General features: G+C 44.7%; 1 protein-coding gene across 1 annotated transcript; it reads right to left on the bottom strand.

Moving 5' to 3' along the window:
• Nucleotides 1-1108: 1108 nt before the first annotated feature.
• Nucleotides 1109-26192, bottom strand: LOC309538756 (enoyl-CoA hydratase EchA19-like). Its single transcript, XM_082234646.1, has 7 exons — nucleotides 26026-26192; nucleotides 25465-25876; nucleotides 21246-21413; nucleotides 16835-16932; nucleotides 14526-14670; nucleotides 11131-11280; nucleotides 1109-1414 (listed from the first exon to the last, which is right to left on the bottom strand). The coding sequence occupies exons 2-7, from the start codon at nucleotides 25595-25597 to the stop codon at nucleotides 1191-1193; spliced, it is 918 nt and encodes a 305-aa protein (XP_082090772.1). The 5' UTR covers nucleotides 25598-25876; nucleotides 26026-26192; the 3' UTR covers nucleotides 1109-1190.
• Between the last annotated feature and the right edge of the window lie 843 nt (nucleotides 26193-27035).

Here is a 27035-nt window from a genome sequence, read left to right as displayed (position 1 = left end):
AGAGGAGCAAACGCAGAAGCTACTGTGTTTGAAGACGATGAGCTTACATACGAGAACAGCAGTGCCCACCTTCGGACTATTAAACTAAAGAGACTTCCAAAGTCTCTTTAGTTTCATCAAAGTGTTGGTGCTGACCTTTAAAGCCCTAAACAGCCTCGGTCCAGTATACCTGAAGGAGCGTCTCCACCTCCATCGTTCTACCCGGACACTGAGGTCCAGCGCCGAGGGCCTTCTGGTGGTTCCCTTGCTGCGAGAAGCCAAGTTACAGGGAACCAGGCAGAGGGCCTTCTCGGTAGTGACGCCCGCCCTGTGGAACGCCCTCCTACCAGATGTCAAAGAGAACAACAACTACCAGACTTTTAGAAGACATCTGAAGGCAGCCCTGTTTAGGGAAGCTTTTAATGTTTGATGTATCACAGTATTTTAATATTCTTTTGGAAGCCACCCAGAGTGGTTGGGGAAACCCAGCCAGATGGGCGGGGTATAAATAATAAATTATTATTATTATTATTATTATTATTATTATTATTATTATTATTATTATTATTCCAGCGCAATACAGATGTTCTCAGGAAAAAGTAACATTGGAACTTAACTACCAGGCAACTAAGTACAGGATTGCAGCTTCATTTACTGACTATTTTGGAACCTATTTCCTTAGGGTTTCAGATACACATTAGTGACCAATATTTATTAGGGATCAGTAGTAATTTGTCAACAACAACAACATATGTAAGTATTTATAGGAAGAAACATTTTTGATGAAAATGAGAGAACTGTGTGTGTGTGTGTGTGTGTGTGTGTGTGCTCAGAAGCAATAATTAACGCATACTGTCATGGGCACATGTAAAAACACTAATAGAGCAGTCCTATATTTGTCTGCTCAGAATAAATCCTATTGAGTTCAATGGGACTTACTTCCGGGTAAGAATTGCAGAGATTCTGTGACCATTTTAGGCCTTAAATATACAAATAGCTGGCAATTCTTAGCTACATTTACATTTTTGAAAAATATAGCCCACATTAGCATTAGTTCAAGTGTGGATTTTCTATAAAACATTTTTAAAGGCTGCATTTCAGTGGGATATGCATATATACTGCATGTGGCTTTTCTTATTTTGCAAGTGCAACATAGATTTATTTCTATTATAAAGTGGGCGTTCAAAGCGAAGAGCCATTATAGGCAACTGCTACAACTTTGCCCCACCACGCCCATGCCCCAAGCTGAACTTGTTAGCACCAGGAACAGATTCTTCTAATACCACCTTTACTCCAGTGTCGAACTCAAACTGCATGGCTTCTGTGAAGGAAGAGGCATCAAACGCACTATAGTAAGCAGAATTTCTGTCTGCGCGCATGCAGTGCTGGGGAAATGCTGAAATTTGTTCTGCTAATTCAATGGCATGCTGGAGTGCTGGAAGAAAGAAAAGGGAAACACAACCATATATTAAAATTAGGGAAAGTGGGCCACAATAATAATAATTTTTTATTTATACCTCGCCCTCCCCGACCAAGACCGGGCTCAGGGTGGCTAACACTGAATATAAATACAGTAAAAACATTAAAAACAAACAGCCCCACCCCCAAAAGCAGTTGATTAAAATATAAGTTAGAATACAGTTTAAAATGCAGCTTAAAATGCAGCCTCATTTTAGTGATAGCCTATAGATCAAAAAGCAGAGACATCACCTTGCCAACAAAGGTCCGTATAGTTAAAGCTATGGTTTTCCCAGTAGTGATGTATGGAAGTGAGAGCTGGACCATCAAGAAGGCTGTTCGCTGAAGAATTGATGCTTTTGAATTATGGTGCTGGAGGAGACTCTTGAGAGTCCCATGGACTGCAAGAAGATCAAGCCTATCCATTCTTAAGGAAATCAGCCCTGAGTGCTCACTGGAAGGACAGATCCTGAAGCTGAGACTCCAATACTTTGGCCACCTCATGATAAGAGAAGACTCCCTGGAAAAGACCCTGATGTTGGGAAAGATTGAGGGCACAAGGAGAAGGGGATGACAGAGGATGAGATGGTTGGACAGTGTTCTCGAAGCTACCAGCATGAGTTTGACCAAACTGCGGGAGGAAGTGGAAGACAGGAGTGCCTGGCGTGCTCTGGTCCATGGGGTCACGAAGAATCGGACACGAATAAATGACTAAACAACAAATAGATCAAAGTCATAAGGGGAGAAAACGGCAAATATTCACCAGGGCCAACTATCCATGCTGGTCCTACATGGGCCAGCAAAAAGAGCCGAGGGGAAATTTATATACAAATCCCATATAAGGGGTTCCATCAAAAAAATAAACAAGAGGGGGTTTGAACTGAGTCCAGCCCAAAGGCCAGGTGGAACAGCTCCGTATTGCAGGCCCTGCGGAAAGATGTCAAATCCTGCAGGGCCCTGATCTTCTGTGGTAGGGCATTCTACCAGGCCGAGGCCAGAGCTGAAAAGGCCCTGGCCCTGGTTGAAGCCAATCTAACGTCCTTGGGGCTCAGGACTTCCAAAGTGTTGTTATTTATGGACCTTAAGGTCATTTCCAAAACGAGGAATTGCATTTTCTTACAGGATGTGGCCTGTTCTATATCTAAGTCCCAGCTCTGGGTTTGCCTCCTTTCAAATCTTCTATAATTATTATTATTATTATTATTATTATTATTATTATTATTATTATTAAAAATATTTTCTTGCTTTACAAAAGTACGTGCTTTGTCTCTTTTTTCAAGTTGTACAGTCTTTTCTACAGATCAGTTACATTTGTTATGAGACATTAGTGTTGAGTACAGTATAAGGTCAGGAAGAAAAGGGAGGGGGGAATTTTCTATACTTACATACTTCTGCAGAAATACAGCAAGCCGGCTTCTCATGAGAAAGTGAATAATTATCCCAGACTCTAAAAGCAAACCTCTTTGAGGGGTAAGAGCAAAAAGAGGTTCTCATTTTAATTCAGAAGGTAGGTGAACTTCAACAAGTTATGGGAACACTATCATGATCCACTGACCCTGATTTGTTGCTTAACTTACGAGAGGAAAAGCATAATCTTCATGCAAAAATCACAGCGGCAACTTCCATGAGCAGGAAGTCCTGGTGGAGTGGAAGTCCTTGATCATAGAAATTTTTATTGCCATCTCTAATCCCATTGAGACTTTGCTTCAATTATTATTTCCTGTCTACTCTTCGTTCTCATTCTGCTTTGTACCACTTTATTGGTGCAGTGATTCCTATGTATTAATCCAGTAATTCCAAAACAGTGAGTCAAAGCTCACCCATTAGATCACTAACTTCCTGCTCTATACGTGTTATGCTTTTCAGTAACTTAGATAGACTTTTATGATGTATGTATCATCTTCATTCTTTCCAGACAACTCATTAAAATGAATTCACACATGTTCTACATTTCATGTAATGCCTTCAAGTCAAGCCTCTAATTACTAGCGCTGTATTTTTATATATAAACTGCCTTTACATTTCCATAACCTGGAACCTTTCATTTCCTCAAGATAATGCCAGTCTCTAAACACCCTCAATGTAATAGGAATCAATTGCAAAGAGTAAAAGGGAGGGATGAATGCTTGGCTTAGAAGATAATATTCTGCTACCGAGGAAGACACAACAGATGCCAGGAACTTCAGCACAAGACTTTCTGTTTCACAGCTGCCTGCATATCTTTCTGCAAGAACATTTGCTGAACACATTGCAAAACAAAACGGGCTGAAGACAAGTAAACACATTTCAAAGCTGAAGATTCCAAACTGCAAGAAACAGGTCCCACCCCTCAGCTCCATACTGTGACCTCAGTCCAGAGAAAAAGACCAACAGCAATGCATAGTGGTGTTAAGAGGATCAATGTCTCTCTGATAATCTGCTGGAAAGCCTGTGGTCACAATAAACAAGGCTGTGAAATACAGATCAACTGATCCTGTGACAGCTGAGAAGAAGGAGAGCCTAGGAAGAAGATACCATCTCTGGCCAATACTGGCACGGCCAAGAACTCTGCATCTATGGAAGAGCATGGGAAGAGCCATCTAAAAACAAAAATTGATGTCTTTGCCCCATTATCTTTCTTTCTTTTTCAAGTGAATGTATATTTTAATGGAAGACATCAAGCTGTGGGTATTTAATGAGAAACAGCAACACCTTGCTAATTCACACAACTAGCAACCACTCCTTTTCTTTTCCCCAGAAATAGTTTTCCAAAAATATCGCACGGATCTCCCAGATCAAAATCTGTGTGTGTGTGTGAGAGAGAGAGCGCGTGATGGCTGTAGTGAATAAACACTGATTAATTCAATAACAACATCACTAAGAAACCAATATTGTTTGTTTATATAAACATTTGAAAGCGATTTAAAAACACACATAAAAAAACCTCATACTTAGGATTCTGCACATAATCACAACTTTGTTTGAATATCCATGTCCACGCTTAACCCTGTGTAACTTTATTTGTACTTCCAATACATCCCAATATAGAAATGTACACATATGCGCCAAAAGCTAAGTGTCAAGCTAGATAGCAGTAGTACTGTGTATTTAAATATAGAACTGGCTCAAACATGCAGAAAGACGGGTGTGAGGTGGTGGTCTGATTTTAACCAAGAAGGCAGGGCATGGGTTGGGGAGCTGATAACAATTTTTTACTTCTCCAGAGCCATCTCCTCTAGTGCTTTCCACCCAATTGAAGTTATTATCTTTTTCTGTACTTGGCTGAGAAGCACTTGGGGAGAGGGTTCTGTACTCCTTACCCTTTTACTGTTAAAGTTAGAGTTAGAACTCACCCCTCATCTCCTCCTTCTGTGCGATCAAGTGCCTGAGAAATATTTTCTGTGTCTTTTTTTTTTAAATAAATATTTATTAAAGTTTTCACAGTATTACATAATGAAAAAGGAAAAAAGAAAAAATACAAAATAAAAAACAGTTAAAAATAATTCCATCTTTTCGTCACTTATCTTTCATTTACTTGTTTCCCGGACCTCCTCATACCTCCCTTTTTTGTATTCCAGATCAATTTATTAGTTCAGCAATTCCTTTCCCTCCTTATTATCCTGATCTTTAATCTTAATATATTGTAGCATTACATTTTTACCTATTAAAAATCCAATTTTTCCATATTCTTTTATACCATTATAGCTAGAAACCACTTAACTTCAATCAAACATCATTCTAACATTCATTAATTTTGCAATATTTCTGTAAATAGTCTTTAAATTTCTTCCAATCTTCTTCCACCGAGAGAAATGTTTTCCGTGTCAATGTCTATCATTGAATCTCCAGACATCTGCCATGGGACCCCGTGCGTCACAAAGGATTATGGGAGTGTGTTTTGAGGCGAATGTTGCGTTCTCATGTGCAGTGCACAAACTAGGTCTCGTAGGCCTGGCCATTACCTGATGTGAACTGAATGTGTCCACTTGTCCACTGGCAGCTGCATGAGAGGATAAGGAGTGATGGGAAACCATCTTAAAAAACGGGAAATTTCTCCACTGTTACCTTCTAATTAAGTTATTCCTAATAAGGTTCAGTTGTTAGAACACCTCTGGCCTCTTCAAAAAAGAAATAGTATGTGCTTAAACAAGTGCTAGGCACAATGTAGGAATTATATACAGTGGTACCTCAGGTTAAGTACGTAATTCGTTCTGGAGGTCCGTTCTTAACCTGAAACTATTCTTAACCTGAAGCACCACTTTAGCTTATGGGGCCTCCTGCTGCCGCCACGCCGCCGGAGCACGATTTCTGTTCTCATCCTGAAGCAAAGTTCTTAACCTGAAGCACTATTTCTGGGTTAGCTGAGTCTGTAACCTGACACGTATGTAACCTGAAGCGTATGTAACCTAAGGTACCACTGTACTGTATAAAAGGTATGGAATCTTTATCACTTAAAACAAGATAGTGGGCAAAGGGCAGAGGACATGAAAGGGAAGGGAAAGAAAGACAGGCAGAGAAGACGGCCCTACAGCCAGGGGCAGTGCATCAACGAAACATGAAGGTGCCATTCTGCTACTGCCACCTCTTTACCTGGTCTGCACAGCAGCACCTGCAAAGCAGCAGTGCCACATCCCAACAAGATACTATGCAAGATTTTGACGAGATCTCGTGGGATCTCACGGGAACCCGCTGCTGCTGCTGCTTCACCAACAAAACAATAAAATGCAGCTAAAACAACAGACATGCCCCCCCCCAAACAAAAACAGGGGCTCTCCTATATTTACCCTTTTTGTCTCACCACATGCCGTCACCAAAATAGAGATAGTGATTTGCCACGGACAAGCAATACAAAGTAAAAGAATTTGTTCACTGGAACTATTATTATGCATTACGGAAGGTTCTTCTTCTCCAACGATTGTACAGAGCTTTGTTTAAGTTCTGTAACTGAGCCTGCGGTGCTCTAATTTCTGATTCAGTGCACTAATAAAATGGCCACAACACTTTCCTTTATAACAAACTGGAAAACAACCCCAAATTTAAGGATTCTTTTAAAAAAACCAAAAACTTAAGGATCATCTAATTGATAAAGTTATACTTATTATGGAATAGCTGAAATACATTCTGTAACATTTAGTATCTATCTTGATGAGTAAGGAATTGTGGCTCAGACTAAAACCCTATTCAGGCACAGTGAGGACAAGAGTACCAGCTCTGCTCCCCCCCCCCTCCACAAACTTCACCATTATCATGAGGAGGGTGACCTTTTGAAGTGGGGGGGGGGCCTCCTGTACTTCTGGAACACCCCTGGGGTTCTAGAACCTGGATTTCCCAGGATTCTAGAACACACAGGAAGCCTCCACAAATACTGGGTCCTCCTTATTTCCGAAGACAGCCTTTTGCAATTTGGAGAGGAATGAGAACCCAAGTGGGGGGTTAGCAGAACTAAGACACTGGTCCCCGGACTGCCCAGGCCCTTGTGGTTCACTTTTCTACACTTATTTTGGCAATGTCTACAAAGGGCTAGAGAGGAAGTAGCCACACTGTCTTTAGACAACCAAAAAAGAATTAAGTTAACAACCACAGCCTGGGACTCAGATGACTTTTAAAAAGCAAAAATAAAAAATAAAAAATGCATTTTATTAAGAATTCTCCCAAAATATGGTTACACTTAGCAAGTTCAAAAGCACAACCAGCTACAGTGTGTACAATGTCAAGTTGTACTCCTGCTTAGTGACTCTGTGTCCAGGCACAGAGCATCTGTTCACCTCGGGGGTATTTAACTTTTGGGAGCTGGAATAGCAACTTAGGTCAATGTGCAAATATTATTTAGAGCAAATTCTCAAAAGCCTCCCCAAATACAAAAATATGGGCTTTGCCATGGACAAAGCAACGAGAAACAAGAATTCACCTTAGGAAATAGGGGCATTCAGGGTACATGCTTAGGTGAAACCTGTCGCCTATGCTATTTTTTATTTCATCTAAAATAATTAATTAATAAGAAGCACAGAATGCAAGTCTGCTCTTGGCCTATGTTGTAATCAAGAACTGTGCATACAAATTCTGTCACTAAGAACATGTGGCTTTTTACATGTGGCTTTGAGTTTATTAAAAAAAAAAGTGTTTTGATTTCCAGTACATGCATACCACAATTATAAAGACAGAGAATAGGAGTAATCACAGGATATTACATTTAATAAATTTAAGCCTGAACAAAGCCCTAATTTTGCTTCCTGGTGATTCCAGGAAGCAGACTTTGGAAGGCCCACCATGGCAAAGTACAAAGTCCTATGGCCTTCCAGTTGTTCAACAGCAAGTTCCATCATCCCTGAGCATCTTCCATGCCGACTGGGGCTTACAGAAGTTGAAGTTCAACAGATTCCGTATCCTATGGTTTTAGAAAGAAGCTGGCAGACTTCTATTTTCTTGGCAGCTATTATGTATGCCAACAATTGTTTGTGAAGCCGGCTAAACCAGGTGAGGGTAGCTGATGGGTCTCAAAAGCTTTCCCTGCATGCAAAGACAGGCTCTGGTGATTTGAGCAGACAAGACCAATAGTGGGTCCAATGGTCAAGAAAGCAGTTTCTGTGTGTGCCATAGAGGGAAGTGAGGGGCAGATGGGGCTCGTCAACCTGGGAAAGTAGCCCATCTAGGCAGTGGCGTAGCGTGGGGGGTGCAGGGGGGGTGGCCGCACCGGGCGCAACATCTGGGGGTTAGGGTTAGGGGGCGCAAATCCACGGGTTAGGGGACGCAAATCCACGGGTTAGGGGGCGCAAATTACTTGCCTTGCCCCGGGTGCTGACAACCCACACTACGCCACTGCATCTAGGAGAAGGGAAACTCTGATCGTAAACCTCTGCTGCCTTGCCTTGTGGGACACCTTTGGGAAAAGAAAAGGCTAAGGAGTAAACCCAACCCAAATCCAGAGCGGACTCCCTAAGACAATTGGATGGCGCCTTGTACGGCTCCTTCCGGCAATTCCTTCAGCCAAGTTGTGCCAAACGTATTGCTCTGTTCTGCTTTGGACCACATGAGCGCAGCCGGGGGTGTGGGTGTCTTGTCATCTGGGAAGCCCAGGATCTCCATAAACATTGCCCAGGCTTGTATCCCAGAGAGGTCACTTCGTTGCTGCTAATGCAGCAGTTTGACTTCACCCCCAGAGACACATCCCATTGTCTCTCGAGACAGACGGATGCCCAACGCCCCTGCAACTGTTGCTCCTAAGCAGTAAAGCAATTTCCAGTTATATACGGTGTGTGTTTTACTTACTATTACATTATTATTATTATTATTATTATTATTATTATTATTATTATTATTATTATTATTATTTTATTTAACATTGTTATGTACTGAGCTGAATCCTAGAACAATAGGATCCATAATGCAGCAGTCTGATTGGTCCGCAGGAGCCACCCAATCCAGCTCCAGGTGGAAGTGAATCAGCCACCTGATTGGCCTGCAGGAGCAGCCAATCAGGCTCCTGGATGAAGTGAATCAGCAACCTGATTGGCCTGCAGGAGCAGCCAATCAGGCTTCTGGAGGAGGTGAATCCGCAACCTGATTGGCTTACAAGAGCAGCCTGCAATTAACCAATCACGTGGGGCCCATTGTGTAAATAATGTATATATAGCTAGACGTTTTGGGGAAAGCTTCATTCATTACTACTATGAGCTGAATAAAGAGCGTGAAATTCACACTCAACTCCGAGTATATTTCAAACATACATATATTTATAAAATCCAGAGATGCCACATTTAGTGCATGTCTATGCTTGTCTGATCAAAATGAATTCCCGCTGAGTTCAGCAGGACTTGCTCCCATCGCAGCCCCAGGTAAACCTCATACTCAGTTTCTTGTACTTGAAAACATTTGCTATGTTTCTCACAAGTGAAACAGTATGAAAAGACATCTCCAATTAGGTTTGGAAGGGCTGCTAGAGGGAGACAGGTAAATTTTTTTTGGGGGGGGGTGGATCTGGTCCACAGGGGGCTCCCACTTGGACATCCCTGGCTGACGGTAAACAAAACAGGGTTTCATTCATGTTTGTCTCAAAAGATACGTCTCCAGATGCCAACCAAAACAGCCATATTTTTTAAAAGGAATCCGGATATCAGGACGCACAGAGCACATGGGCAGAAAGTCTGTGGAGACGTTAGTCACTTCTTGGACCTGAAGAATGGCGGCAGCTTCAGGAGGGATTGAATAACCTACTGTGTTATTAATGATCTCCCTCACCCCACCCCACCATTACACTTCCACGATCAAAATAATCTAAATTTTAACACACCCGCATGCACAGAAAGCCTTAAAAAGAGAGAGAGGGAAACATCTGAATCTGTACCTTTTTTGTTATGGCTAGTTGACTCCTGGCTTATTTCCTTTCTAAAACTCTGCTACAATACGGATGCCTCGCCCCACCAGCAATTTCCAAAGCCTGTTTTGCATTCAGATACGTACATGCTGTCATCGTTTTGTTAACAAGTCGGTGATGGGGTGGGGAGGAGAACAGCAGCCCCACCAGCTTAAGCTGAATCAAAGCAGCTGTTGCTGGTCATTTTTTTAAGCCAGCTTCCATGCCAATTCGGAATGAGGTAAAGCCTGATTCAGAAGGGTCATCCTTTTTCCTTCTGCAGGAAACCTCCGGAGTCTAGTCAAGAGAACTGCTGTGTGCATTTACCTTAACGGAGGTAGTTCCCCCTCAGTGGTCAAAGGTTAGCAGCAGGAATGTGTTTTCGTGATGGGACACACCCTTGTTATTGGAAGAAATGTATTTCCATGTTGTCAAACCCTCGCTCTAAATTAAACAGAAATCAGGGTTCTGCCTTCTGAATGGAATGAAAGTTCGCAAAGAGCTGCCAGTTGCTGGCTACAGAAAGGATGCTATACGTTCACATGCGACATATGTGTTCTACACGGCTCTGAGAAGGGGGGGAGGGCATCCTGCCTAGCCTCTCCCACGCATCCCATGGGGAAAAGGGGGGAAAATGCTGGAAAGCTAGGCTTCCAAATTGCTTTTTGCCTGCTAGTCTATGGCCAGTAAGAACTTATCTAAAGCAGCCTTTGCAAACCCGGCACCCTCTGAACACTTCGGACTACAACTTCCATTGGCCATGCTGGCTGGGGCTGAGGGGAACTGTAGTCCAAAACTTGTGGTGAGCACCAGCTCAGTGAAGGCTTCACTACAGCAGATGCCAACAGGGCCCTGCAACAGATTAGACCAAGCATCCCCAAATTCAGCCCTCCAGCTGTTTTGGAACTACAACTCCCATCACCCTAGCTAACAGGACCAGTGGTCAGGGATGATGAGAATTGTAGTCCCAAAACAGCTGGAGAGCCACGTTTAGGGGTGCCTGGATTAGACCTTTGCGCTGCACCAGCCTATTGGTCCAATCCTGACCAAAAGTCATCTCCCCATCTAAAAACATAACTCAGCACAACAAAGGCTGTAGTCTTGCATCCCACTCGGTGCATTGAATTCCATTCAGGTTGAATGAAACTGAAACGCGCAGGGCTCTAGCAGCCCAATAATACATTGGATTTGTCCAATCTTATTTATTTACTTGATTTATACCACACTTTTTCTCCAAGAAGGTACACGTGATTCTCCCACTCCCCAGTTTATCCTCACAACAAACTCTGTGAGGTAGGTTATGTTGTGAGACTTTGACTGGTTTTGAACCCAGTTAATAATGACATGCTGCGTAAGACACCTACCTTGGCCACTGGGAACTATTCGATTAGCCAGTCCAAGCTGAAATGCTTCCTGCGCACCAACAGGCCGCCCAGTGAGAATGAGATCCAGCGCACGTGAAAGGCCAATTAGCTTTGGTAGTCTAACAGTGCCACCATCTATCAGCGGAACACCTTAAAAAAAACCAAGCCAAAAATAGTTAAAGGGGGGGAACCTCACTCAAATAACCTTGTTTTAAGCAAACTGGAATGTTAATGTCTCTGAAACTAGGGTTGCCATTTGTCCTCTTTTTCAAGGACATGTTCATTTTTTCCATGGGTACGCAAAATGAGAGTCATCAAATGTAAAAGTCGGCAAATGTGTCCTCTTTTTTTGCTCTTCAAAATATGGCAGCCCTAACACATTATACAGGGACGTGGGTGGCGCTGTGGGTTAAACCACTGAGCCTAGGACTTGCTGATCAGAAGGTCGGCAGTTCGAACGGGGTGAGCTCCCGTTGCTCGGTCCCTGCTCCTGCCAACCTAGCAGTTCGAAAGCACGTCAAAGTGCAAGTAGATAAATAGGTACCGCTCCGGCGCGAAGGTAAATGGCGTTTCCATGTGGTGCTCTGGTTTGCCAGAAGCGGCTTAGTCATGCTGGCCACATGACCCGGAAGCTGTACACTGGCACCCTCGACCAATAAAGCGAGATGAGCGCCGCAACCCCAGAGTCGGCCATGACTGGACCTAATGGTCAGGGGTCCCTTTACCTTTACCTTTAACACATTATACTCCCATAATCTGGGATAAAGGCATGTATAATCCTCATCTACCATCCAACAGCCTTCTTATCATGAAACACATGGCCAAAAGGTAAGCAATGAGATGTGTCCTACAGAGACTCTGGCTATGTTCACAGTCACAGTAAGCCATAAACCATGGTTTACTGTGCACAAGCCAACAACATCCACTTCATTCCTCCCTGGGGAGAAGCAAATTGTGATATTTGAGCTTAGGGTCATGTGCAAGCCAAGCACCGTGGTTTGATTCACTCCTAGCAAACCACCCTAAGCCAAGGTTTGCACTTGGCTTATCAATCATTATCTGTTTGAGCAGACATCATGCGACGCCAAGGATTGTTTCTCCGCAGCAAGAGCAGGGCACAATCAGCCCTTGCGCAGCTTCCAGCTTACTGTGATGTGCAAACAACACGGCTACTTCCAACACTCTGAAAATCCAACAAGCGCAGGAGTCAAATGTACTGATATCTGTTGTATTGATCCCAGTGCAATTTGAGCAAATGCCTCTTTACCAGGCGACAAAAAGATACATTACCACAATAGGAGTTAGTAGCTCCTTTTGAGTAGCTAAGAAAGTTACAAGAGATGAAAGCAATTTCTGATTCTTTTAAAACTGATTTGCTTGAAACATGTTGTGCTTAATAACATTGGCGTCAATGAACCTGTCTCCCACACCTGTTGAATTTCCATCTTTTCCTGGTCTGCAGTGGTTCCCTTTTTGGGTGTTTTGTACCCTTGGCTGACTTTAGCGAGTGCAAAATGAGTGTAGTGAGCAAGGAAACAGCTGAAGTCAGCAATTTGTCTGAAATGCCAGAGAATAGCGGCCAGAGAGTAAGGGCAGGATTCAACTATCCTGAGGGATAGCTCAGTCAATACAGCATGAGACTCTTAAAGTCAGGGTTGTGGGGTTTAGCTCCACGTTGGGCAAAAGATCCTTACATTGCAGGGAATTGGACTAGACTAGATGATCCTTGTGGTCCCTTCCAACTCTACAGTTCTATGAACTAATAAGACCCTAATACTCAATAGGAGTATAGCATCTAGATCAAGGGAAGTAATAGTGCCACTGTATTCTGCTCTGGTCAGACCACACCTGGAGTACTGTGTCCAGTTCTGGGCACCACGATTCAAGAAGGACACTGACAAACTGGAACGTGTCCAGAGGAGGGCAACCAAAATGGTCAAAGGCCTGGAAAGATGCCTTATGAGGAACGGCTAAGGGAGCTGGGGATGTTTAGCCTGGAGAAGAGGAGGTTAAGGGGTGATATGATAGCCATGTTCAAATATATAAAAGGATGTCACATAGAGGAGGGAGAAAGGTTGTTTTCTGCTGCTCCGGAGAAGTGGACACGGAGCAATGGATCCAAACTACAAGAAAGAAGATTCCACCTAAACATTAGGAAGAACTTCCTGACAGTAAGAGCTGTTCAACAGTGGAATTTGCTGCCAAGGAGTGTGGTGGAGTCTCCTTCTTTGGAGGTCTTTAAGCAGAGGCTTGACAACCATATGTCAGGAGTGCTCTGATGGTGTTTCCTGCTTGGCAGGGGGTTGGACTCAATGGCCCTTGTGGTCTCTTCCAACTCTATGATTCTATGATTCTAAGTGGAAGCAAGGGCTTCCACTTCCAACTAATGAGACCCGTCAGTGGAAGCCCTAGGCAAGGGCTTCCACTCGTGCAATGGGACTTTCCTCTAACCCCACTCCCCACCTTCTCTGAAATTGGCTCTTGAGGGGCTACGATATACCCTGGAACAGCGTGTGGGTTGGTGGTGGAGAGGAGACATCGTTCCGTATGGCAAGGCAAAATGCTTTTCCTGATGGAACCATCAGGGCAACACTGCATTCCTCCCTAAATCTCCATGAATCCATTGGGGGGCACTCAGCAAAGTTCTGCTCAGAGTAAACACATTGAAATTAATGAACACGACATACGCTGCAAAAATATATTCAATTTGAAGACGAAATGGCTTTGATCTCTCAACTGAGCCAAACTGGCCCAACTATGTATTTACTACATATACTCAGTAAGTCAGCTGTGCAGATCTGCTCACAAGTCTTTCGAGCAGGTATAGTAGACTGTTCAAGTAAAAAAAATCTCTTTTGGTATTTTATACTTTTATAGCCTATCCTGTTTTCGGTCAGCGCTGTAAGCCTTAAGGTAAAGGTAAAGGGACCCCTGACCATTAGGTCCAGTCGTGACCGACTCTGGGGTTGCGGCTCTCATCTCGCTTTATTGGCCGAGGGAGCCGGCGTACAGCTTCCGGGTCATGTGGCCAGCATGACTAAGCCGCTTCTGGCGAACCAGAGCAGTGCACAGAAATGCTGTTTACCTTCCCGCCGGAGCGGTACCTATTTATCTACTTGCACTTTGACGTGCTTTCAAACTGCTAGGTTGGCAGGAGCAGGGACCGAGCAACGGGAGCTCACCCCGTCGCGGGGATTCGAACCGCCGACCTTCTGATTGGCAAGCCCTAGGCTCTGTTTTAACCCACAGTGCCACCCGCGTCCCTGCTGTAAGCCTTAATTAGCAGCTTCATCAACTAATCAGAGGCCATGTGCTGTGCTGACTATAAAGATACAGGGCACACACACTTTTTATACCCATTCATAACCAAACTCCATGTAATTCACAAAACATACCAAAACGCCTACAGAACACTCCGAAGATGGCGCTTTCTTCTACCACACGCAAGTCAGCCAAGAGGGACAGCTCAAGCCCACCAGCCACTGCATATCCACTCACCGCAGCAATCACTGGCTTAGAAAACTTCATCCGGGAAGGACCCTGTAACAGGTATTGGAATTGTGTTAGAACTATTATTCAAAAGGACTAGAATATATTCCAATCAGTATTGACCCAGAGACAGTGCATTAATAATATTCACAGTGATGCAGCGCATATACCGTATTTTCCGGCGTATAAGACGACCCCCAACTTTTCCAGTTAAAATATAGAGTTTGGGATATACTCGCCATATAAGACAACCCCTCTTCCAACGCACACCAAATAAAAATTAAAAAACCAGTCTCCAGTCGGGCTTGGAAATCCGCTCCACTTCCCAGTGGCCGGGGGCTTCTGGGGCCAATTTTCAAGCATATTTCTGCTTCATCTAGAGAGCTTGTTGTCTTCTGATTTAATTTGCTGTCGTTTTATCCTTTGGTGGGGAGTTGCTGCAGGAGCTGCTGCTGTAGCAGGCGTATAAGATGACCCCCGACTTTTGAGAAGATTTTCCTGGGTTAAAAAGTAGTCTTATATGCCAGAAAATACAGTAGTCAAAACTAACGTGCGAAGTATGCCCAAGGTAGCTGGAAATTACAGGACCTTGCCATGTTCAATGCCAAGGGAAAAGAAGTTGGTCGAGTTTTGCCCATCCCTTAAGCAAGAGACCCACCATCTAGGATTCCTGAGGGCAGCATTTTATGTCCAAGTATCCAGAAACCCAAAAATATATTCAGGCATTTATTGATTGTATCCATGGAGGAGTTGTGTATGCTGCCCTTCTTCCCATGTTGAGAGGGAAGGTCTGACAGGGGCTTGTAAGCATTTGGGTGGAAGTGGTTACAGTCCTTCCTGTAACTGGAAACCATATTCACATGGTGTTCCCAACCACTGGGAGGAGAACATTTGGTCACGTTCAGTTGAAATCCAGCTTCAGAGGAACGAAGGGGCACACACAATGACCCCCACAGCCCCTTCACACATTCAGCTAAATAAACACCCAAATAGACTTCTGAGGCATCTCTGGAAGTTAGCGTCCTATACTGTCCATTCGGATGACAGGTGTATGTAAGCTTTGGCTCAGGCATTGTGCATGTAACCTGTATTAGCCTTCTGGCTGAAGGCCGATACAGTGGTACCTCGGGTTACATACGCTTCAGGTTACAGACTCCGCTAACCCAGAAATAGTGCTTCAGGTTAAGAACTTTGCTTCAGGGTGGGAACAGAAATTGTGCTCTGGCAGCGCAGCAGCAGCAGGAGGCCCCATTAGCTAAAGTGGTGCTTCAGGTTAAGAACAGTTTCAGGTTAAGAACGGACCTCCGGAACGAATTAAGTACTTAACCTGAGGTACCACTGTAATTAAAAAGGGTTGTGCCTGGGTTATGGCCCACCCCCCACAAAGGCCATCATTGGCTTTGACAGATTCATTTTTTGTCACATTCAATTGGAGGATCCCAATAGCCAGCCACGAGGGAGAAAATATTTCCCGCATCCCGGGAGAGCTGTGCCAGGCCGCAACCACTGCCCACCCAGAATCTGGGTAAGCGACCTTTATCATGACAGGGCTTTTAAACGTATTTCAAAACTAACAGAATCACATACTTCATGGCACCTCTTCTCACATCTCTTTCGTCTTCTCTGAAGTCATTTAAGAATATAATCCTGATTAATCAGTTCAAAGTGGCTAATCCAGATGTTCCCATCAGCCCCAGGCTGTGTGGCCAATGGTCAGGGGAGTTGTAGTCAAACCACATGTGGAGGGTCATGAGTTACTCAGTCTTGTCTATCGAGCCCAGCGATAATGAAGGAAACACAATGTTTTGTGTGACTCATGAGCAAGCAAGAAGCAGCACCGCAAGCAAGAAGCAGCACCGTAGGTTGGATCACGGCTTTCCCATCCACACTGCATAATTTACCTCTGCTTCCATAGGCACCACAACTGCACACTCAAACACCTAGGTCACATTATATAAAACACAGGGCACAGTGTGCTTGATTCCCACTTTTGCAGGGAGTGGACAACTTACAACTTTTCTTTTGGGAAAACAATCCCATTTGGTTTGAGTTACTTTCTGAGAAGGGAAGATTCCTCTTTTCTCTCCCGCTTTTTTTTAAATGTCTGTAACTTTTAACTGAAAAGTGCTGTGGTTTCCATAGCGAAACAAAACACTACCATGGAAAAAGGCATCAGTTTTTCAGGAAATCGTCAGGATTTCCCTCCGGAACATACCATGGGGCCAGGCATTTGGGTGACATCTTGTTCCAATTTGATAGAGGCTGGGGTGTGCGCCAACTCCTTCAAATCATAACCAGCACAAAAATTGCCACCTAAAAAACACACACATAGAAGAAGAAAGACACACACAAAAGTTTAGATTATGGAATGAAGAAAAAAGTTTGGTTTCTATTCAACCTTTTTTATTATTTGGCTAGGCTCTTGGTTATTTGAGCCATTCTAGATGCTCTTCAATGGGATAGAGGCATTTTCATGGAATGGCGGAGTTGGAAGCAACTTTTGAGATCCTCCAAGACCTGCAGAGCGGGATGAAACTACAGCATCCTTGACATATGCCCATCTAGTCTCCATGTACTAAAGCAAACCACCGCCCAAGGCAGCCTTTCCCATGGTCTAACAGCTCCTACCATCAGGAAGTTTCTGCTAATGCTTAGGCAAAAGCTGATTCCCTGCAATTCCCCCTCATTGGTTCTAGACCTGCTTTATGGAACCACAGAAAATAAGTCCACTCCATCTTCTGCATGTTAGCTCTTCAGCTATTTGAAGACCACTATTACGTCCCCCACTTACTCTTATCTTCCCTAGGCTAAACACACTGGGTGGTAAAACTAAGTTTTAGTCAGAACAGACCTACTGAAATAATTGTGTCCATTAATTTCAATGGGTCTCCTCTGAGTAACAAGTAGATGAATACCACCCATGGTGCTTTTTCAACAGTCTCGCATGGGACTATGTTTCTAATGAACTCTGACTATCCTGGTTGACCCCCGCTGGGTGCACTTCAGTTTGGTGATGTCCTTCTTAAAACGTGGTGTCCATAATTGGATACAATACTCCAGATGCAGTCTGATCAAATAAAAAGGGTAAGGACCCCTGGATGGCTAAGTCCAGTCAAAGGCGACTATAGGGTTCCAGCGCTCATCTCGCTTTCAGGCCGAGGGAGCCGGTGTTTGTCCACAGACAGCTTTCTAGGTCATGTGGCCAGCATCACCAAACCGCTTCTGGCACAACAGGACAGAAACCAGAGTGCATGGAAATGCCATTTACCTTCCTGCCGCAGCAGTACCTATTTATCTGCTTGCACTGGTGTGCTTTCGAACTGCTAGGGACAGAGCAACGACCTCCGTCGCGGAGATTCGAACTGCCGACCTTCCAATTGGCAAGCCCAAGAGGCTCAGTGGTTTAAATCATAGTGCCACCTGCATCAGATGCAGTCTGACCAAATGCAGTATAGAGTGGAACTATTACTTCTCATAATTTGGACACAATGTGCCTGTTAATGCAGTCTAAAATTGCTTTCGCCCTTTTTTGCTGGTTGGTCTGCAGCTTGCGATCAACTAAATTAAACTTTGCAGGCCAAATCAACCAGCTTCTTCTTCTTCTTCTTTATTAAAGTTGTATACCGCCCTATACCCGTAGGTCTCAGGGCGGTTCACAACACAAAGTTACAGTATACAAAGCACAGAATTAAAATAATCAAAATTGCTTTTCATCCTGAATCTTAAATTAGAACAGCCAAAACTTGAAATTGGGGTGGGGGGATGTAAGTGTATCAAATTCACTCCCTTTTAGAATGGCATTTTAATAACTTCCAGTACAAAAACCTAACAAGGGCACATCATTCCCCCCTGCCCCTGAAGAAGCATTTTAACCACAGCCAAGAATTTCATTCAAAGGGTTCCTGATGGCCAGCACATCCTCCACGTCATCAGCAAAACCGTGTCTCCCTACTCTTCCTCTACCGCAGAGGCAGCTAATTCAAGCCTTTTCTTGTGCGGCGGGGGAACCATGACTTCTTGTGTGCATTGGAAGCAGAAGAAAGAGCTGCTGTTGACTGTACCACCATGATGAAAACCAAAGCACGAGTGCCCACAGTATTTACTTTAAGATCCAGCTCTGCAACTGTGCAGTGAGGGGAGGAGGGGAATCACTCACTTGCTGAGCCCAGCACATTAAAGGCCACAAAGCAGGCATCACCCAGATATGAGCTTAACAGATGGGACCACTGTTCTCGGCTCAAGTCCCAACACTATAATTTTCTCAATCAAATTGATGGTCTAAAAATAACCTTATGTATACACATCCTTGGGGGACAAAGCCCTTAAAAAAACATAAATATACATAAATCTTTCTTGTTTTAAAGTTTCCAACTGTAATCTCTATCCTTTCCCCTCAAGACTACCAATAATGCAGCTGCTTCTGATTCCGTTAAATACTGTTTTTCTTTATCTCAGCAAAGTAAATATTGTAATTATAGAGCAGAATTGTTAAGTAGACCATCTACTGAGGAAGGAGAGATGAGGAAGAGAAAACCAGGGCTCTGTTTTGCTTTTCTCTGAAAGCTTGTTATGCTGTCATGCTGATAGCTGCAACTATCACTCGCTTACCGTATTTAAATGTGTGATTCATTATCACATATCACAATGGCCAATTTTCTAAAGGTTGTGCCGAGTGGGTTTCCCATTTCAGTTTTCTGGTTCAAAGAACTGCTTTCAGAAGGCCTGGAAAAATTTAAGCCTCACTGCAAATAACCACTCCTCCCATTAAGCACATTCATTTTTTTTGTGCCCGTTTGTGGCCATTGCCATTGCCAGCTCTGTTTTCCTTGGTTAAAAACTTAACTCATCCTTCACAATGTGATTCTAGCCAATCGGGGTTCATGTTATGAATGAGATGACATCGTGGTTGTGTTCGCACATCGCGGGAAGCCATGGTTAAACCATGAACACGCAGACTGCTCCCACTTCACTCCTCTCCACTAAAGCAAATGGGAGCTACAAACCACAATGCTTGGCTTAGTGCTGCATCCAAACTGGGGATCATGGTTTGTTTCTCTGCAAACAAACCACAATCAGAAGCCAAGGTTTGTTCCATGCTTATCAACCATGGTTTCCTTGAAGTGAAGAAAACCACAACCTGCAGCTAAGCCAAGGATCATGGTTGCTCCTACTCACTACCAGGGAAAAACGAAGTGGGAGTAGTCTACACGTTCGCCGTAAATCACGAACCATAGTTTACTATGAAGTGGAAACACAATCCCTAACTATTACATACCTGGCACCATCCTTGACAGGGACGCGGGTGGCGCTGTGGGTAAAAGCCTCAGCGCCTAGGGCTTGCCGATCGTAAGGTCGGCGGTTCGAATCCCCGCGGCGGGGTGCGCTCCCGCTGCTCGGTCCCAGCGCCTGCCAACCTAGCAGTTCGAAAGCACCTCCGGGTGCAAGTAGATAAATAGGTACCGCTTACCAGCGGAAAGGTAAATGGCGTTCCGTGTGCTGCGCTGGCTCGCCAGATGCAGCTTTGTCACGCTGGCCACGTGACCCGGAAGTGTCTCCGGACAGTGCTGGCCCCCGGCCTATAGATGTGAGATGGGCGCACAAACCCCAGAGTCTGTCAAGACTGGCCCGTTCGGGCAGGGGTACCTTTACCTTTACCTTTACCATCCTTGACACAGAGCAAAAGGAAGCCTGAAACTTCAACGTGAGCCTTACCTGAAGTAAGGCACATACAAGTCATTTTGTAGGCATGTATGAGTTCTGGTTGCTGACGCAAGTATCCCGAGCCACGGCAGATAACTTACTTTAAGGCTTTTATGACACACACACACCCTTCATACCTTTTGCATCAGTTTGCTCTTGTGTCTATTCAAAATTCAGTTTTAAAGGTACAGTAGGCCCGCAATTTGTGCGGGGGTTATGTTCCTTGAATTGTGCTAAAAGTCAAAGCCACGTCTAGTCAAAGCCCATTGGGTTCAATGGCTGGTGGGATTGCCAAGGTTATTTTCCCCAGAACCATGCCCACTTTTCATTTATTTATTTCTTTTGCTATGTGCCTAAAGCTGGAAGTTCACAAATTAAATGTGTGGAAGTTGTGGGCTTACTGTACATGCAAAACACTGGACACTGGATGGAAAGGGGCTGCGTTTCGAATGAGAGCATGACTGAAGAGTATTGTTACCGGCCACCCCAATCCCTGCAGAGCCATTCATGGGATTCCAGGGTCTCTGCTCCTCTGGAGAATTGAAGAGGCGGCAGAGGTTGCTGTAGCTTTAAGAAATATGATTTATTCACATATTTACATCTGAGTTTGGAGGAAGGGAGTCCAGATCCTACAGCATGGTCATCTCAAGAGACACTTGTTTCCCCACAGCAGTGCAGCACTGGAGAGGGCCAGGCATCTTTCCCAGCCTGCCTTCAGCCAGCCTGCCCCAAGATGGATCTCCGCCTTTATGTTCTCCCCCTACCAAGCACACCTTGCTAAAGACACTCTTTACCTGTCACCTCACACCCAGTTACACCCAGTTTCTGGGCAGGAGGAAAGGACAGTTCTCTTGCATTGCCAATGGCCCTGAATGGCCATTGCATAGGCTCAGGAATGGCCCAGGAATACAGTATAAAGGCCTCACCCAACCCATGAAGCACAGCCACAGTCAACGTGCTGTTCTCTTCAAACGATCTGAAAGCCTCCACCAGCAATCCTGCAGTCTCCTGGTTCACAGCATTCCTGGCTTCCGGCCTGTTGATTCCAATTGTCATTATGGTCCCTCGGATTTCAGTAATTACATTCCTTCTTCCTGAGAAAACAGAACAGGTCAAACAGAAACCCTGGTATGTGGTTATTAATTCTTTCTTTTCCTTTTTAGAGTCACCCATTAATATAGTAAACTACATTTTGGAAGACTGGCTGAAGGGGTTGACACATGAAACGGTTACTAGGTAAAGCTAATACTGTATCACGTTTGCAATGTCATCATGAACACAACTAACACTATGGGCTGGATTCAATCTGTTTGCGGCTTGTCGTTCCCTGTCCACTCCCTTAAAAAAAAACAATAGCCAGAGACAGTGTGTGAGGCAGTTCATCATCAGGCTTGGATACAAAGAATAAAATTAAGACACTGGGCATTTCCTGGAAATTAATAATAATGAACAGCTGGATTTTTTTATGTTAAAAATGGGCTGAAGCACAGCAAGAAATAACTGAACTCAGAAGGAATGTCTTAGGTTGAAAAATGTTTTAGAGGAATCATTTTAAAACTTTGTTCTCGACCCAAACTGTTAGCCCCCGGATTCCAAATTCCTCGCTTTTCTTGCTATGAATCTCTTTTCTTCAGCCCACGAACTCGAAAATTTTGCGAGCTGAGCAATGTTGCCTTAATTACACTGAAGGCAAAGCAACCAGTCTCACTTTCACACCTCTTTTTGATGTCCAAAGTGGAACTTGGGTGCATGCCCCAGGCAGCAAGATGTGCATGCTTCCAACATGAACAGCCTGAGCATCTCACAAACAAGGGTGGGGGGAGCACAAATTCCACTTTAAATCAACAAAGGACCAGAAACAGCTCAAATAAGCCATGCATTTCGTTTCCAGTACATACGAGGCAGCGGAGTTATTTTAATTTAGTACTCCAGATAGAAATCTCTGTCTAATGGACCACAATGGTTCTCCATTGTAAGAGCTGTTCAACAGTGGAACGGTCTCCCTCAGGAGGCTGTGAACTCTCCTTCCTTGAAGGCTTTTAAGCAGAAGCTGGATGGCCATCTGTCATGGGTGCTTTAGCAGAGATTCCTGCATTTCAGGAGGTTAGACTAGATGATCCTTGGGGTCCCTTCCAACTCTACAATTCTATCATTCTATGATTCCATAATTACAAATCTTGGGCAATGGCTCTCCAAACAAGTGTTTCATAACATTCAAAAGTTGGTTTCCATCCAAAGTATAGTAAAGGTAAAGAGACCCTTGACCATTAGGTCCAGTCGTAGCCGACTCTGGGCTTGCAGCGCTCATCTCGCTTTACTGGCCGAGGGAGCCGGCGTACAGCTTCCGGGTCATGTGGCCAGCATGACTAAGCCGCGTCTGGCAAACCAGAGCAGCGCACGGAAACACTGTTTACCTTCCCGCTGGAGTGGTACCTATTTATCTACTTGCACTTTGACATGCTTTTGAACTGCTAGGTGGGCAGGAGCAGGGACCGAGCAACGGGAGCTCACCCCGTCACGGGGATTCAAACCGGCGACCTTCTGATCAGCAAGTCCTAGACTCTGTGGTTTAACCCACAGTGCTACTTATGCAAATAACAAATTCTTTGTTGCTTCCTCCCCTTGGGGAGAAAATTCGGGGAAATTAGCTAGAGGCAATTAACTCATATTTTCCATTCCCCTGTCCCACACCTTCCCCAAAGTCCCTCCCCAACTCTCAGGAGAATCCAAGAACTCAGGTGGAAAGTTCTCCCTGAGCTAGGCCTGCTTTGAATGCATGTACTACAACCCCTTGTTTTTACTGAAATATCCACAATACAAATTAACTAACATTGGAGTTATTATAAATTATTAAAATGGAAAATAGATGTTCAGTTTTTTAATGAGTCATCTCCCAATATCAGTAACCCTAAGGAAGACAGAACTTGCTCTTACATTACTGACCTTAGCTAATTATTAGTAGACTTGCCATATGTCAGGAAAATTCCCAACATCTCCTGGTTGTCGAGTATAGAAATGGTGTCAGAGGGGAATTTTGCAGAATCAGCAAAATAATGTCAGGGAAAACCCAGATGTATGGCAACACGATGAAAAAAGCAACAGAAACAGCTCCAAAAGCTTAAAACCACTATTTTGGGGGATGGTTTCCCCCCAGAAACCTCAACAACTTTGCGGGTGTCAGGAATTTTAATTTTTGAAATATGGCAACCCTAATTATGAGACACTTCTTTCTCCTTTAAAGAACAAAGAGAATTAATTCATGTGATGAGTATTTTAAAACCAGTTGTTATTTTCATGCCTACAAACATAATTTGTAACACTGCAAGTTGCATAACTAAATTCATTTCATTGTCTTGTTTTAAACAGCCAGGGTAAGCAAGTTTTTAATGGCATATTTCTCTGCTGATGTTCAGCCGCATAAATAACATAACGCTCACGAGCCGGCTTATAATTGGTCTCAGCATGCGCAATAGGTACTACTACCACATGAATTGGTAAGAAAGACCACCAGAAAATAAAATATTTTTTCAAAAACCAGGAGGCTACAGTATGAAGGGTCTTTAGTAATGCTTAGTTACTCCTGAAATGCCTTTCATTTAAATGTAGGCACAAGGTGGCTTGATGGATCAAAGTCTATGTGTATCACAGCTGTTTACTCAGCCTACTCAAACGTGAAGGACTTCAGTCTCTGAACAAGTTCCTTCTCACTGCCCACGAGAGCATGCGCAATTAAAGCCACTTTGCATCCTGTGAAATTACATCCACCATGTATTGGCAATGTGTGCCATCTTTTATTGGACTGCCTATACAGTCTGCAAGGAGGCACAGTCAGCTCTAGGATGTCTATACCTAGTCTAGTTTACCTCATTTCATATTTTTAAAAAGGAAGGGGAAAGTGACCCAATTTTTGATGAAGCCATGAGAATGTTGGCTTTCACATTTCATGCTTCTAGGCCTCAAGGTTACGGGCAAAAATCTTTGGTCACCCAATGAGCTTTATAGCTGGGCAAGGGTCCAAACTTAACATTCTAACCCTAATGTGGATTTTCATACCAGAAGGCTCCTTGGTTCAGATCCCCAAAGAGCCACAAACTCACTACACGAGCATGGGAACCTCTTAGCTGAACAGGAGGTTTGCCACATCCTAACTCCCTCATCTCTGCCACTCTAGGGCTAGGATTGTGTCCTTAGTTATTCATGACAGCGATAAAGGGTGCCATCTTTTTTCCTGGCAGTACTGCACCTAATTCCAAGCACTTGAAAGAGCACCTTTTCCCATATCAAACTCAGATCAGCAAATGAGGCACTCCTAATCGTCCAACACAGGAGGAGATCCAACATATGGGGCACAGGGAAGGGCCATTTCTGTGGTGGCTCCACACCCATGGAGCTCCCTGCCCACTGAGGTCCATCCTACTACTTGACACCATTATTTCGGACAACAACAAACATGCACATCCTTAGGTGGCGGGTGGATGAATTTACTTTTAATTGATCCTATAACTAGGTAGCTAGATAGTTTTAATCCTAGTAATGTTTAATTGTTTTAAATGAGTGGTTCCCCTGATGTTTGCAGCAGTTATTTTATCAGCAAGCCACCTGGAGTCTCCGTGAAGAGAAAAAGATGGGGTATAAACAAATATGCAACAACAACGACTTTGATGAGTGTTCCCATCTTGCACTGCTCGTATTTCTGATGTTGCTTTCTTCTCTTGTTGGAATTTTAATCTGGTCCAGTTTCCATTAAGTTTAATTTGCTTTGTTTCTGTACGCCAACAGTGACTGTAAGGTTAAGGGGTGTGTGCATATATATTCAAATAAATAGATGCATTTAAAAACCACAGCCTTGTGCTGCATACAAGTCGAAAATCAGAAGGACTTCTGCCAAGCCAGCAGCTGATGGGGGGTGGGGATTGGGGGACTCGACCTGCTGAATTTCTGCGTGGCGCATTTTCCTTTCCTTTCTGCAGCGCGGGAGCTTGACCTGCAGGCGTCGCCGCGCGGCTGCAGAATAAAAAGCCTAGCCCGGCCCACCGCCGCGCGGAGGAGGCTCGCTTTTGCGCCGAAACGAAAAAGTTACGCGCGCCCCCCGTGCTTTCCAAAGGGCTCTTCGTCTTCGCTCGCCAAAACCGGAGAACTACTAACCTTCTCCGGGCGGCTCTCCGGCACTCGAGCTGGCCGAGCTCGCCTGCATAAGGACGGCGGGGGTCCCCGCGGCTGCTCTCGGACTCCGGAGGCCTCGGCTGAGGAGAGGCGCGCACAGGAGCCGCTGGGCCATTTCTCCAGGGCGCGCAGTTGGAAAGGTCAGCGGGGCTCCAGTGACAGCAGGGCTCGACGGCGCCCGCTATGGCGTGGAAGCGGAATGAGCGTTGTTTACTCGGCCCCGAAGTCCAACTGGGATGGCACCGCGGAGCTGCTGTCAGCCCCTTTATTTGCACAAGGAAAGCCTCTCCTCCTGCTTTGCATACGTGACTGGGGACCATGAAGCCTACTTGGGAAGAGAGGAAAGCCATACCCTTCAACATTTCTCTCATGAAAATAGGGGTGTCCTATTATTCTGTTGTTGCCAGTGGCATAGCGTGGGTTGTCAGCACCCGGGGCAAGGCAAGTAATTTGCGCCCCCTAACCCGTGGATTTGCTAACCCTAACCCCCATATGTTGCGCCCGGTGCAGCCGGCCCCCCCTGCACCCCCCACGCTACGCCACTGGTTGTTGCTGCTGCTGCTGTTTTACTCTTTGTCCTCTGCCCACTTTGGGTGGCTTCCAACACATATAAAAACATAATAAAAAAGTAAACTTTACAAAAACTCTCCTATCCAGGGCTGCCTTCAGATGGCTCAGGGGGTCGGATAACTCCATACCCTCCAACACTTCTGCGGTGAAAATAGGGGTGTCCTATTCCGTTGCTGCTGCTGCTGCTGTTTTCCTCTTTATCCCCTGCCAACCTGACTGGATTGCCCCAGCCACTCTGGGCAGCTTCCAACATATATAAAAACAGAATATATAAAAAAGTAAACTTTCCCTATCCAGGGCTGCCTTCAGATGGCTATGGGGTGGGATAACTCCATACCCTCCAACATTTCTCCAGTGAAAACAAGGACGTACTAAGGAAAAGCAGGACGTTCAAATCAGAAACCGGGGAAGCTTCTGTAAATTCCGGACTGTCCCTGGAAAAGAGGGACACTTGGAGGCTCTGCCATGTGGAAATCTGCTTCTCTGTTCCCGAAGGCAATGACGGGATACACCCTTCTCTTGGTTTCCCAACCATCGCCTAGGTCTCCATAGTTTTAGGGCTGTGGTGGCAACTAATAGCAAGCAATTCGCCCCTGAGTTGGAAGATCTCAAGAGACTATTTTCTTGCATAAAGGACCCTGACCATTAGGTCCAGTCATGACCGACTTTGGGGTTGCGGCGCTCATCTTGCTTTATTGGCCGAAGGAGCCGGCGTAAAGCTTCCGGGTCATGTGGCCAGCATGACTAAGCCACTTCTGGTGAACCGGAGCAGCGCATGGAAACGCTGTTTACCTTCCCGCCGGAGCAGTACCTATTTATCTACTTGCACTTTGACGTGCTTTCAAACTGCTACGTTGGCAGGAGCTGGGACCGAGCAATGGGAGCTCACCCCATCGCGGGGATTCGAACCACTGACCTTCTGATCAGCAAGTCCTAGGCTCTGTGGTTTAACCCACAGTGCCACCCACGTCCCATTTTCTTGC

This window comes from Podarcis vaucheri (genome assembly GCF_965113315.1).
Source record: "Podarcis vaucheri genome assembly, chromosome: 8".
NCBI classification, from domain to species: Eukaryota; Metazoa; Chordata; class Lepidosauria; order Squamata; family Lacertidae; genus Podarcis; species Podarcis vaucheri.
This window is presented reverse-complemented; position numbering and strand designations above follow the sequence as displayed.